At 39.3% G+C, this 14,797-nt stretch overlaps 2 protein-coding genes across 4 annotated transcripts in view; one reads left to right on the top strand and one right to left on the bottom strand.

Moving 5' to 3' along the window:
• PKD1L3 (polycystin 1 like 3, transient receptor potential channel interacting) overlaps nucleotides 1-9,993 on the top strand; it is a 54,251-nt gene extending 44,258 nt beyond the window's left edge. The window contains 7 exon segments of the mRNA XM_073879984.1: nucleotides 4,374-4,401; nucleotides 4,403-4,490; nucleotides 5,136-5,296; nucleotides 6,738-6,948; nucleotides 7,386-7,484; nucleotides 9,156-9,291; nucleotides 9,668-9,993. Coding sequence (XP_073736085.1) covers nucleotides 4,374-4,401; nucleotides 4,403-4,490; nucleotides 5,136-5,296; nucleotides 6,738-6,948; nucleotides 7,386-7,484; nucleotides 9,156-9,291; nucleotides 9,668-9,726 — 782 coding nt within the window. The 3' untranslated portion in view covers nucleotides 9,727-9,993.
• A 461-nt stretch (nucleotides 9,994-10,454) lies between these two features.
• IST1 (IST1 factor associated with ESCRT-III) overlaps nucleotides 10,455-14,797 on the bottom strand; it is a 34,260-nt gene continuing 29,917 nt past the window's right edge. For all 3 annotated transcript variants that reach the window (XM_025888829.2, XM_073880057.1, XM_025888830.2), the window contains 3 exons: nucleotides 14,327-14,419; nucleotides 13,168-13,216; nucleotides 10,455-11,839 (listed from right to left, as the gene is read on the bottom strand). In XM_025888829.2, coding sequence (XP_025744614.1) covers nucleotides 11,640-11,839; nucleotides 13,168-13,216; nucleotides 14,327-14,419 — 342 coding nt within the window. In that variant the 3' untranslated portion in view covers nucleotides 10,455-11,639. The remainder of the gene's footprint in view (nucleotides 11,840-13,167; nucleotides 13,217-14,326; nucleotides 14,420-14,797) is intronic.

Raw genomic sequence — 14,797 nt, 5'->3', positions numbered from 1 at the left:
GTGATTTTCTTTTCTTGTAGGTTTTGGTATGAGGATAATGTTGGCCTCATAAAATGAATTTTGAACAGTTTCCTTCTTTTTAATTATTTGGAAGAGTTTGAGGATGGATATTAATTCTTCTTTAAATGTTCTGTAGAATCCACCCATGAAGCTGTCTGGTCCTGGTCTTATCTTTGTTGGGAAGTTTTTTATTACAGTTTCCATACTTGTTATTAGTCTGTTCAGATTTTCTATTTTGTCATTATTTAGACTTAATAAGTTTGTGTTTCTAGGAATTTATCCATTTCTTCTAAGTTGTCTAGTTTGTTGGTGTACAGTTGTTCATGGTAGTCTCTTATCCTTTGTTTTTGTGTTACCAGTGTTAATGTCTACTCTTTAATTAGTAATTTTATTTGAGTCCTCTTTTTCTTGGCTTAGTCTAAAGGTGTATCAGTTTTGTTTATCTTTCAAAACATTTTTGTATTTTCTATTTAGTCTTTATTTCATTTATTTCTGCTCTAATCTTTATTATTTCCTTCCCTCTGCTAACTTTGGGCTTAGTTTGTTCTTCTTTTACTAGTTCCTTGAAGACCTTTATTTGAGATCTTTCTTTTTTCATAAAATAGGTGTTTATTGCTATAAAATTCCCTCTTTAGAACTGCTTTTACTGCATCCCATAAGTTTGGTATGACGTTTTACTTCTCTTTTTGTTTGTCTCAAGGTACTTTTTAATTTCCTAATTAAACCCATTGGTTGTTCAGAAGTGTGTTGAATTTCCATGTGTTTGTGAATTTTCCAATTTGTGTCCCATTACTGATTTCTAATTTCACACCATTGTGGTCAGAAAAGATACCTGATATATATGCTTTGAGTCTCCTTAAATTTAAGACTTGCTTTGTGGCCCAACATAGGACGTATCCTGGAGAATGTTCCACGTGCGCTTGAGAAGAATGCGTATTCTGGTTGAATGGAGTGTTTTGTATATATCTTTTAGCTCCATCTGGCCCATAGTGTTAACAAGTCTGCCATTTCCTTATTGATTTTGTCTAGACAATCTATCCATTATTGAAAGTAGGATATTGAAGTCCCCTACTATTACTGTATTGCTATCTATTTCTTCAATCAGGTAACATTTACTTTACATATTTAGGTGTTCCAATGTTGAGTGCATATATAATTACAATTGTTTTGTCCTCTTTATGAAGTGAGCCCTGTATCATTTTACCACAGATGACCTTCCTTGTCTGTTGTGACTGAGTTTAACTGAAATTCTATTTTATCTGTTAAAAGTTAGAGCTACTTCTGCTCTTTTTTGGTTGCCATTTGCATGGAATATTTTTTTTCCATGCCTTCAGTTTCAGCCTGTGTGTGTACTTAAAATTAAAGTGGGTCTCTTATAGGCAGTATATTATTGGATCTTGTATTTTTACCACTCATTCTGTCTTTTTATTGAAGAATTTAATCTGTTGACATTTAATTATTGATAAGAACTTACTATTGGCACTTTATTGTTTTCTGTTTTGCAGTTCCTTTGTTCCTCTTTTATTCTCTTGCTATCTTTCTTTGTGATTTACTTTTTGTAGTGGTATGCTTTAATTCCCTTCCCTTCATCTTTTTTGCATTTATTAAAGATTTTGCTTTAGTGTTCTCATAAGGCTTATGTAAAATATCTTGTAACAGTCTGTTTTAAGCTGAAAACAGCTTACTGTTAATCACATACAAAAACTCTGCACTTTGAGGTGCCTGACTGGCTCAGTCAGAAGTATGCAAGTCTTGATCTCAGGGTTGTGAGTTCAAGCACATGGGGCATAGAGATTACTTAAAAAAAAATAAAAATAAACAAGATTGTACTGCCTGTACCTAAAAAAACAAAAAACAAAACAAAACAAAAAAAAACCTCTACACTTTTACTTCTTTCCCTGAACTTTATGTAATTGATGTCACACTGCCTTTCTTTTTATGCTGTCATCCGTTAACATATTGTAGTGGTAGTTATTTTTAACACTATTGTCTTTAACTTTTATACTAAAGATAAAAGTGACTTACACACCATTACAGTATTACCAAATTCTGAATTAGACTATCTGTTTACCTTTACCAGTGACTTTTATACTTTCATGTTGTTACATAGCATCCTTTCCTTTCACCTAAAAGAATTCCCTCTAGCATCTCTTGTAAGACAGATCTGGTGGTGATGAACTCCCTAATCTTTTGTTTGTCTGGGAATGTTTTTTATCTCTCCTTCACTTCTGAAGGACAGTTTTGTTGGTTATAGTAGCTTGGGTTGGCAGGGTTGTTTTTTTTTCTTTCAGCACTCTGAATGTATCATTCTACTCCCTCTGGCCTGCAAGATTTCTGCTGAGAAATCTGATAGCCTGGGAGGTTTTCTATGTGTGTGTAAAGTTTTTTTTTTTTTCCTTGCTTTTCTCAGAAGTCTCTGACTTTGACTTTTAACAGTTTGATAAACAGTAATGTATCTCAGAGTACTCTTCTTTGGGTTAATCTGACTTGGGATCCTTTCAGCTTCACGTACCTAGATGTTTATATCGTTACAAAATTTGGGAAGTTTTCAACTGTTTGTTTATATAAGTTTTCTGCCTCTTTCTCTCTCCTCCTCCTCTGGGACTCCCATGATAGGTATATTTGTTCTTTTGACAGTGTCCAGAATCGACATAGGCTTTCTTCACTTTTTGTCATTCATTTTTTAATGAGTGCCCCTCCCCTGCTCAAGGCACACGCTCTCTCTTCTCTCTCAAAATAAAAGCTTTCTCTGCATTCTTTCCCAGTAGACCACTCCTTGCAAATAGACCTGGTGCCCCTGACTTCAGATTCTCTCTAGTTCAACAATAGGTAATAAACCTTTAGTTTTAGTGTGGTGGAAGACAGGATGAGTAGCAAATACCTAGTCGTGAATGGTGAGGGAGGCTATCTGGGATCTGTTTATGTTCAGACTTGCAATCAGTTATATTTTGTTTCATCTGACCTTCCCTTCAGAAGTACCTAATGCCGGCAATTTTCCAGCTTTTCTGGGTTTGCTTCTGGGTTTTCTATACAGCTGACTTTGCCTTTAGCTTTCTTGAATCTGCTGTCCATGTCATTCTTCTGTTTTCCAGCTTCCAGTAGTTTGTTGGTCATCTTTTTCTTTGGGTTGTTTTTTTATCCAGTCACTATCATTATAGTGGCATTTTATGAGATTAGAGGGAAGCTCATATATTCAATTCTCCTACCTTTAACAGGAAGTCTTTCCTAATCAAACTTCCTTTCTCTTTCTTCTCTTCCCCAGAATTTGCCCACTAGTATCCTTCCATTTGCCACCAGGTGTTACTTCTGATCAGTTTTATACTTTAGTAGACTTCTACAGTTCTTTCTAAATGAAGCATGAATGCTTCCTGTGGGTCTTCATAGGGTTTTTTATTGTTAGTAACTACCAAAAAACAAAACAAAAAAAGAGGGCTTAAGTAAACATGGGAAAGTCCCAGTCTTAAGAGCTAAAAATGTGAAGTAGGAATTTTTTATTCTTAAATGTACTTTCTACTATAAGGGACGCATCTTAATTCTAATATTTTGGGGCTTTATGAAAGTTTATATTCACAAGACCTTTCATGATTTTATAAACAACAGTCTCACTGTCCTTCTAGGTAGAATCTGAGGCTTTTTAGTCTACCCTTATATAAATGTCTGAGTATCCCCAGGATACTATTAGTATTCATGGGATATTACTTCCGTTAGTTTTAAAAAGTAACTAAATTTGAAATGGCTCAAAGCACTTTCATCATACTAATTTTAAATAGCTTTAAATTCCATTCTCCCCACACTTTACATTGCAGTCATCAGTTCTCTACCAAACATCATATGGCAAGAGTACAATTAGTTGGTGCATCTCTGCACCTGTTCTCGCTTGGCAAGAGCAACACCTGTTAACAGCTGTGAAGTCACAGACAGTACCCTCGAGGTGGGGTCACGAGTATATCCTTCCCCTCTACTGACTGGTGCAAACAGTGCATTTCTCTGTTATACATATGTGATCTCAGTTAATATCCTTAACAGCTCTAGAGGAAATACCAAGTGAAGTGTAGAGATTCAGGAACATTTGAAATAGATAATCCAGGTGGGGCAGCTGGGTGGCTCAGTCGGTTAAGTGTCTGGCTCTTGCTTTCGGCTCAGGGTTGTGAGATTGTGCCCTACATCAGGCTCCATGTTCAGCACAGTCTGGGATTCTCTCCCTCTCCCTCTGCCCTTTCCCCCACACACGCTCTCTCGCTCAAATAAATAAAATCTAAAAAAAGAGACAGAGAGATAATCCAGGAACAGTTGCACTGATTTCAGAGAGCTTGAAAGGAAGAGGGCACAAGCTTTGAAGACTCTTGACTCTAGGTGTTCTTTGTTGTTCTCAGGTGTGTTCTTCCCCTCGCTGAGGCTGGACACTTCAGGCATCAAAGAAGGACTTTACTTGGTCTGTCATCTCACAAGTCATCTATTACCTACTAGTCTGTTACGATGCGTTTGTATAGGTGAATTGAAAGCGTTAGATGTAAGAAATTCTCAAGATTTCCCGTGTTATCAGGGGAGGTCCACAATGAGCTATTACAAGAATTATGGCTATGACTTTGGTCCTTTCCAGAGCCTTAATTCAGCTAAAGGCTGACTGGCTTTCCACCAAGTAGCTCTTCCAGTTTTCAAGAGTTAAGGAATTAAGGCTGTAAAAAGAATACTATTTTTTTAACAGTTGTATTATCCCTATATAAGATAACAGCAAGAATTGAAAATATGAACAGAGCAAGTACTCAAAAGTACAGGTAATGGCACCAAAACAGAATCTATCTTTAAAAAAAAAAATTTCTTTTAAATAAAAGAATATTTTAAGACAACATATCTTATTTTCAGGCTTGATAAGTAATTTGATAACCTTTTTAAATTTCAGCAACAAGAATGAAATATAATAAGTATATCCAATGCAAGTTGTATTAGAAAAAGCTACTTTTCTATAAGCAGCAGCTGAGTGACTACCGTGCAGAACCAAGACCATAACCCATTGTGTCCAAGTTAGATTTGACAAATCCCCAGCTTAGTGTTTTGCCAGTGTTAAAATACTTCATTAGGGAAAGACCTGGCTAATCTTTAAGGCAAGCAGTAGTAACTGTGGTGTCTCTGTTTAGGGTCATCGGCTGAAACAGCAGAGGTGGAGGTTCTTCACTAGGAAAAGAAACATTGTGGACACAAGCATAATCCTCATTAGCTTTGTCCTCCTGGGTCTTGACATGAAGCTTACTTCTCTGCATAAGGAAAACATGGCACAATACCACTATGACCGGGACAGGTAAGGAGGAGCCTGAGGAGCACAGTCTATTCCTGTTCAACGTCTAAAGTTTCCTGATTACACAAGTATTCTTTCAAACTCTCCTTCCTCTTCCACTGCTCTCTCAGACCTATATTTGGTATAATACCGGAGTTAAATAGAGAACTCAGACGAATGTCCACAACTGAGAAAATAATGAACAAGAAACTGTTTATACTGCTTATCACATTGAAAATCTCTTCTGCCTTCACAATACTTAGGTATGTGCTTGTCAAGGGTAATGCATTTAAATTTCATATAGCAAGGACCTGGAATTAGTCCTATTTTGCACCCTGGCCAAAGAATAAAGCCTGAGGCATGACAAATGATCATCCTTTAAATAAAACCACAACCCAGTGCATTTTTTAAAACCAGAGGGAGTTGCTTTCTGGGTAGGGATGTCCATCCATTAGCTTATCCATACTTAAGAGACATTCTGGTGCCCCCTTGGACACCTTCTGTGGTCTTTCCCATGGGAAAGAGCATCTATTTCCCAGACCAAGTATTGCCACGTGATACTTTACTTTTTCAGTGGCCAACAGTCTGGACTGCTGATCTGCGTAATGAGAAAATATCCCAGGTCATCCTTACAGAGGGCCATTTATGCAGGGACAGTGTGCAGTTTAAATGATGTTGACAGTTGAGGTCCATCTTGCCGTATGGCACTGCCTAGGTCTTAGACACTAAAGCAGTTGTGACCAAGTGCCAATTTGCTCTATCTATGGGAGTCTTTCCACGTAACCTAGTTGCTGCAACACAAGATTATGAATATGTTTCACACATAACACTTCTAGTTTATCAGTCATCTCTTTTTTTTAAAGATTTTGTCAGAGCAAGCACAAGCAGGGTAAGTGGCAGACAGAGGGAGAAGCAGGCTCCGTGTTGAGCAAGGAGCCTGATGCGGGACTCCATCCCACGACCTTGGGATCATGACCCGAGCCAAAGGCAGAGAGATGCTTAACTGACCGAGCCACCCAGGCACCCCTATCAATCATCTTTCTACTTGCAGCACTGTTACACCTATGAGATCAATTACCCCCAGAGAATATAGGATCAGAGTTCTACAGAAAACAGACTAGCATAATGGCACATCTCATTAGGCTAACTCCTCTCCTTTTGAGACTGGGTATTTAACTTAAACCAGAGCAGCAGAGGAGGCTGGCCTTGATTTGCAGAATGAATTTTGAGTAATCTGCTGGGGTTGTATTTCAGGGTTTCTTAAGATCTCCCAACCAAATACATGGCCTCTGCCCAATGCTCTCACATCCACAAGTACTGGAGGCCACACTGGAAAGGAGAGTTCTTGCATCAACAAGTATCTGACCTAATAGGACTCACAGAGCTGCTATACTTGAGCAGGGGAAGCACTGGAGAAATGGATGGCATACATCAGCTGAGTAACTGTCGGCCTTCCTTGGTACAGGTTCATCAGCTTCTATGAGGCAATAAAAGTAAACTCAGCAGTCGTTCACCTCATGGCCTTCCTGGTTCTGTTCGCAACTGTTCAGCTGTGGGACCTGCTGCACCATAACCCCAGGCTGCAGGTCATCGGTAGAACACTCAGCAAAGCCTGGGATGAGGTGGTGGGCTTCTTGCTGGTCATCCTGATCCTGCTCACAGGCTATACCATTGCTGTAAGCCCTCATTCCCAGTGTCTTTTTCCAAATGCTGTGGCCTTGGAATCACATTGCTTCCCAAGAAAGCACTATATACGGAAAACCATCAATTCAAGTTGGCAACGAGTTTTGGAAAGAACAGTGGAATAAGAAAGCTGGTTTTTAGTTGTAGTTCCACACTTAGCCAGCAGTATGACTTAAATGCAGACATCTGTCTCATCTCCTCAAATTTAGCTCACAGGGTGATGTGAAGATCAAATAAATTGATAGGAAAATGCTATGTAATTACAAAGGAATTTTTTTTTAAGCCATAGTGATTTGAACGGCCACTAAGGCATTTCTTTGATTTCCAGCCCCTTTGGTCCCGTGTTGGCCTCCTTATCTAGCCAGGAGGGAAAGAAGTGACTTCAGCCTTACTGCTCTCTACCCCTCTAATTAGTCCTTCTCCTTTTCAGTTTAACCTGCTGTTCGGCTGGAGCGTCTCTCACTACCGGACTTTCTTCAGCTCAGCAGTGACTGTTGGTCTCCTAATGGGAATCTCTCATCATGAGGAGGTGAAAACCCCCATCCTGGCCTCCCTGCAGGATTCTATTTTGTTTGCAAGGCGAGAATTGCTTACAACAGCAGCTCCTTCTGTACCACTGCACACTGGTGCTATCTATGCATACAACTTGAGGGGCTCTTACTTTCAGAAATGTGTCCCTTTTTCAAGCACCTAGTCCCAACTTCCTCACTTATTAATCTTATTTTCAGGATGCTGGGCCTGCCTCACTTATTAATCTTATTTTCAGGATGCTGGGCCTGAATTTATGCTCTCATAACCTGGCCAGATTAGTATTATTTGCTGCTGCTTTCTCAGTGGCCCGATGAAAGCGCCTTTTAAAAAAAAATTAGGGAGGTACAATACCAGAAAGAACTGCAGTATTTCTGTTCATAGTTAATCAATGCTCATTTCAGAGAGGCTATTATTCTCCCCCAAGAACTACCCACACAAATCTCTCTTCTATATTAAATAGGAAACCCAGATGAGGGTTTGGGGCCCTAGCATATATAGATTTGATCAGGACAGAAAAAACTACAAATTAGTGAAATTGTAAAGATTTTCATGAAGTTTAACCTTTTGAATATCTAGAACTCAAATGTTAGTAATTAAAATGCGCAAGTTTACATAGTTTCTTAACATAGTTTCTAACATGGAAAGTTCTCACCTTCCTAAGATCTGAGAAAGACTTGTTATGGTTCTAGGTTCAATTAGGGAATGAAGTCTTCACCCTTGGAACACTTTATATACTAAGACACTTAAGGAAGTAACAAAACAATGAGCTTTTGCTAATACCTCCTTTTTGACTTTAAAAAAAAAAAAACCTCTAATAATACAATGTGAAAGGAAAATGGAGTATACTTGAGAAAAATTTTACATCACAAAGATGGTGCAAATTACTTGGTTGACCTAGAGTAGCTATAATTAAGCAGTATCTGGTCATACAGATTTCCATCATAGTGATATTTATTTTAAGCATTCCTCCTCTAAGTTGTTGGGCTGTTGTTGGTTTTTGTTTTGTTTTTTAACAGTACCCTAATGGCAACAGTGAATGAGCCAATACCAAGGGAAAATAAACATTTGTTAAAATGAACATGTAAACTAAAATACTCTTACAGAAACCACTCTAGGTCCTGTATTTGAGAATGATCTCTTCATGCTGAAAAGTAAAGAATGGCAAAACTCAGTACTTACTTTGAAAAGATAACACCAAAAAAAACCCCAAAAAACAAAGTAAAAGCCAGTTTTTTATGGTTAACTTGTTAAATTTTATTGGAATGTTCCGGTTTATAGAGGTTCTTAGAATGGCAGAAACAATTTTTATGATTTCTGTTTATTCTTTCCATATGCTTTTGCTACTCTTTCAAGCTTCTGTGCTTATATATATTTTCCATAACTGCCAAAACTCACATGGGCTTTAAATCATTTTAGTCATTTAGTGTCACTGTGACTTACCTGTTTTCTTGTGAAAGGCCTGAAGTCAATTATTTTTATACCCATCAAGCCTGTCATTCATGTTCTTCTGTCCACTCAAAAGCATTTTCCTTTTTAATAATTTTGCTTCTCTCCTAATTTCCATCAAATATTTTATGAGTATATCCCAAACATTAGCATATAACTTACATTTTTAAAGTAGAAGTTAAACTGTCAGTGTTTAAAAATCAAAATATTTGTCTCTTTCCAGGTTATTGATTTAGACCCAATCCTGGGATCCTTTCTGATTCTCACCAGGGTCTTCTTGATGGTACTTGTGATCATTAACCTTTTTGTTTCCATCATTCTCATGTACTTTGGTAAAGAAAGAATGTGCCTTAAGGTAGGTAACTCCGACTCAGTAAGTGAAATATAAACTTGTCATCATTTTATCATTAGAAAAACTCAACTGTTGCTGCTCTTAAGATTACAGACTGACATAATGCACAGTAGCAGCATAGTCCCTTTATTAGTCTCCATAGCTCTGGCAACCATTTTCATAGGACACCCAGTTTAGAGAACATGTGCAGTCCTATAAATAGCTGGTCCTCAACTATTAAGTAGCAGAAACACTCCAATGCCTGACAGAAAATCATTAAAGGAAACAGTGTTTGCTATTTATACGAGTTTTTTAATCTTTTGGCACTCTTCCCCTCCACCATTAGCATCAACTTTGATTCCCTCACTTTTCTCCTTTTGTCTTTGAATAGACTCTGAAAGAAGATGCACTGACATATGATACGGTGCTACAGAAGCTCTCCAGTTTGCTAGGAATCCAGTGACACCAGAACACGTGAGCAAACAGCCATGATAGCAGTGGGCAGTTAACACTAAGGCTTTAAAAGATGAGCTATTTTGGGGCACCTGGGTGATTCAGTCGGTTAAGTGTCTCAAGTCATGATCCCGATGGTCCTGGGATCAAGCCCCATGTTGGGCTCCCTGCTTCTCCCTCTGTTCGTGCTTTCTCTCTCAAATACTTTTAAAAATTAAAAGATTATCTTTGCATGGTATAGTTTAGAAAATTACCAGTTTATAATACACCATTAATCTGTAAATCACTGAGGAATCAAAATCCCCGTGGCAGCAAGTTCTTAGGTTTATGGATCACTGTCAAGAAAGGGTTAACACTACACGAGTGATACAGGATAAACCAGCTGTGCTGCCAAACAGCAAGAAACACTGACCACCAATATATTCAGCATGGCTGTGGGAAATATGTATGAGTCAGAGGTGAGCTCACTGCAGCTTATTAAAATCAAAGATATAAGCATGAGGTTTGGCTAATGGGGAGCCCTGTCCCAGAGGACTAACGAAGCAAACTCCCAAAGGCTATCTGGGCTTAAATACAGAAATAGAAATGGACTCCTCACTGCTCCAGGCATCCACATTACCCAAGGAACCAAAGGTAAGGTCTGGCTTGTGCCTAGCATGGGTCATCTGCTTAAAACACTCCACTAAAATCCAAATTTGCACCTCATCACTTGACCAAACCAGTGGAAAAAGCAGGGCACAGAATTCTTAACTTTATTATCAGCTACTGAGCTATGAGATACAAACCAATCAAAAACATTAAAGTTGCTTGAAACAGGTGTGTACATTTACACTACAGAAGCCAGAGTCCTATCTTCTGATCCCAAAGCCATCCCTCTGGGGAAGGATGGCCTCAGCTAGGGGGTAAAGGAACACCGTTAAGTTACAATAGTAAGAGTCTCATCCACCTAGGAAAGTAATCAACAACTGCAGCCACGTTTTTTATGGGCACCAAAAACTTATATGAAATCAGTTTTTAAAGGTTCTCTTAATCATAAAGTTTTCAAATGAAAACAGGAACTCCACTTCCCCTGTAGGCATTCCAGCTCACTACCCAAGAGACTTGAGTACTTCTATTAAGGCAACTGGAAGCCCACCCTAGCCTTGAATGGTGACTTCTGCCCAGTATGTGACCTGTCCTTCATTCGCCAGTAAATGCAATCCAACAGAACATGCCATGGGGGAAAACAGGAATTTGTGCAGTGCTGCCCTCTGGTAAAAGGGGAACACAGCACTCAAAGCAAAAGGCCACGGAGGGCTCCCTGAGAATCCAGTAGATCCAAGAGAAGCCTTCAACTTTCCCAATACACTTTGCAACTGGATCCAGGTAGAATAGTGCCCTGCAGCAAGAAGTAGTGTATAAGCCAATGAGAGCACCGAACTTCCAAGAACTGTTAAAGGGGCTTCCAGAGTCAGTCTCTCCCATTCATAGCACACCTTTGCTTTGATTCTTGCTCACTACAAATCCCTCTGGACAGAGGGGTTTTTTCCTAAGTCTAGAACTTCAGCACAGGGCTGAAAGACTTCAAGAAGTATTCTCCATGTCCAGCCATCTTTGGCAGGTCTCATGCTTTCACCTTCCCACTCCCCCGTGGAGGGACAGAAAAACAGGTGATGGGAGAACCTGGGTTCACACTCAAAGGAGATGGACAAGCTCAGCTGCCCAGGGTCAGCTGCTCTGGCCTCACAGTCTCTAATAATTAGTCTCTTAGGAGCAACAGAGAACTGGAAAGCAGCAGAATTTAGAGCAGGAAGAGAGCCCAAAGGAAGAGTGTGCTCAGTGATGGTTAAGAGATGAAAACGAGTTTCATGGAGATTCTTTGTTACAAGGAGAAAAAGCTCAGTCTCAAATCTCAGAGCCTGGAGGTTGCCTGGTTTAAGAGAACTAGGTTTTCTTTTTCAACTCTTCAAATCTCCGGGAAAGATCATCAAAGTCAATGTCCTCAGATGCTGAGGTGTTGGCACCAGCAGATGCAGTTGGTAGTGTGTCTGGCACAGACGGCAACTCCGGTAGTACAAAGTTGTCGTAGGTATCCACAGGTCGGGAAGGGGGCTTTGCAGAGGCTTCCGGCTTGGGCCCAGGACCTAGTGTTACAAACACCAGAGAAAAGTGGCTCAGATCCTTAAAGCCCACAATCCCCTTTGACAGAAAAATACGGGAGAAAACACTGGTTTTAAAAAAATTCTAAAAGTCAGTAATTTTCAGGACAATTAAATCTATGTTTCCTTAAACAACTGAGTCCTGTTTTACTTTACTATGGTGAGAAAAAAGATTAAGGGAAATTCAAAGTGTGGTACCTGGGACTAGGTACACAGAGCATTCACTCAGACTGTCCCCTTTCACAAAGGTCTGCTCCCATCACAACAAAGTCCAAGGGGTGGTACTAAAATTCTGTTGGAATAAGCCCCTCTTTAAGGCTCAGGGGGAAAAATTTTTTTTATGAGGAATGTTAATGTCCTTATTATTTGATGTAATAGGATCTGAATTACCAGTCTTCCATTTTGTATTTTACAAGTTAAAATCATCCCCCTCTCTACCTACTGTACGTTTCCATTTGTATCTAAGTTCTAGAAAAGGCAAACCTCAACGACTTTTAGAAAGTAAGAATAGTGGGGTGCCTGAGGGGCTCAGTCAGTTGAGCATCCGACTCTTGGTTTCAGCTCTGGTCATGGGACTGAGCCCCATGTCAGGCTCCATGCTGAGAGAGAAGTCTGATTGAGATTCTTTCCTTCCCCCTACCCCATGCACGCTCATGTTCTCTTTCTCTAAAAATAAAATCTTGACAAGAACAGTGCCTCCAAAGTAGAGACTGGATTGATGGACTTGACTGGAACATAAGAGAACTTTCTGGGGTGATGGAAATGTTCTACACCAGTTTTACTGAAGTATCATCAAAATATACCTCCATAAAACAACTATCTCCAATTTAAAAAGTATCCCCCTCCCTCCGGTTTCCATAGTACTGGTAGTGTTTTATTTTCTGAGATGATCACACGAGCATGCTTGCTTTATGAAAAGTCATTGAGCTATTCATTTACGGTTTTGTCTACTACCCCCTTAATGCTCAAGTTTAAAAACATGTTATCTATATCTAGACAGAAAGATAGCTAGATCGATCTCTTTTGGTATTTCTAAGTACAATGAAAGTTGAAGCAGCAGGAACATAAAGAGGTTGAAAGATAATGATACCATTAACAGAAACAAGGAACTTGGGAGATTCTCTGCAACCAAGAAAGATATTTTCTTTTTGGACAAGGGAAATATTAGGTTCTATTTTCATCCTACTACACTCTGGAAGAAGACAGGGCATGTGGGTAAAATGCCACAAACATGAACACTATCTCTGAGGCAGGAGCAGTAATGAGAAAACAGCAAAGGGTTCAAGCACTGAGGGTTTCTGATTCACACTCACCAACAATCTGTGCAGAAGAGACATTCTTATCAGCATTAATGTCATCAACCTGAAACACAAAGATAGTTACTAGGGGAGAAAGCAATGACAAAGTACTGATATTGGTATAAGCCCCTGTTTTTCCAAAAGCTAAGCTGCTCAGCAGAAGCAACAGAACCTCCTCCAAAGAAACTGCCCCTCCACCCCCTATACTCCTTCCTGATCTTCCAATCAGATAACATGTTAAACTCTTAACCACCAAGCAGAGAAAAAGAAAATTCTTACCACACCATAACACCTCTCTTTGATACCTTCACCTTCTGGGCAGAGAGAAAGCACTAACCCACTGAATTCATCTCCAAGAACCAAGTCCTCTAATACTGAAGATCTTCTACCTCATTCCTAGAAACAGTTGTGGGCAGTGCTTCAATGCATGCAAAACCGAAACATAAGAAAACCCAGGCCCAAGAAAAAACCAAAGGAAAGAACACTAAGCAAGTTCAGGAACAGGGCGATCTTGCAGCAAATGCCCTACCAACTGTAATGTATCAGATGGAAATAGGTCTCAAAAGGCACATACCAGCTGAGGAAACAAGGCTGACAGAAAAGGAGCCCTCTAATTCTGAATCAAAGCTATGCAATCGCCAACAATTCAATTCAAGGCATGGTTACCATATTTATAACAAGTTTCATCTATAAGATGAAAATGTAAAATTAATGCTATAGGCTGAAGTTTACTAACTGGACACTTCTGTTTAAGATAAAAATCTGGCCACTATTCTTTTACACAGTCTTGAATTTGTAAAACTGGTATTTTAATTGATATTCTAGCAGTAAGACTACACCAGCTCAATACAGTTCTCTGCCTAAAAAAACAAAACCAACCAAAAAAAAAAAAAAAAAACCCAACAGACTAGGTAAGTGCCCTACTAGAACTTTCCAGGAGATCTGCAGCTCCTTCCTGATTCCTGGCTTAATTGCAAACAAAGCAGTGCCACCAATGATGCCGCCCCACCACCCCATCTCCAGGGTAATGTTAAAGCAACACAAAAATCCAAAGCAAGAGCAATGCTGGTAACTAGGAATTGATCAAAACTTTGCCTTCCCTGTGGCCATTATTTTGCTCTCTCTTCATGGGATTCTCTCTCCTGCTGCTTACAAAAGAGGCTCAAGCACTTACAGATTCATACGATGGGGGAGTTGCTGGTATCTGAGGTGGATGAATATTGGGAAAAGCCTGATAAGTCCCCACTGGCAATCCATTGAAATCTGACTGCAAGAGGAGAAAGGCAACATCAGAGACATGGCCCCATTTTGCGGTTTCTGAGGTTTGTATATGGTAAGGGAGCAATACCTACACGTATTCAATGTGAATATTCAAGATATATATTCAGTATGTATATATATTCAAGAGCTCCAAAAGAAAAAAAAGCCCAGAAGGATTCCAGATTTTTAAAGATCTAAAGCCAAAGGCTAGTCTTCAAATTACTAATCAACTGCTTCGATGTCTACAGGGGAAGATTCTAATCAGACTTTCCTATTACTAGTAATGACCATCTTTCTGTCTACAAAAGAGGTTTTTCTACCTGGTAATAAGTAGTACTCATTTTTGGAAAGAACTACTTATGCCTTCAACAGGTCCCAAAGGTAT

Source organism: Callorhinus ursinus, unplaced genomic scaffold (assembly GCF_003265705.2).
Source record: "Callorhinus ursinus isolate GAN/ISIS: 27379988/994484 unplaced genomic scaffold, GSC_fseal_2.0 scaffold37, whole genome shotgun sequence".
Classification (NCBI taxonomy): domain Eukaryota; kingdom Metazoa; phylum Chordata; class Mammalia; order Carnivora; family Otariidae; genus Callorhinus; species Callorhinus ursinus.
Note: the sequence above shows the minus strand (reverse complement) of the source record. Positions and strands in the feature narration are given on the sequence as shown.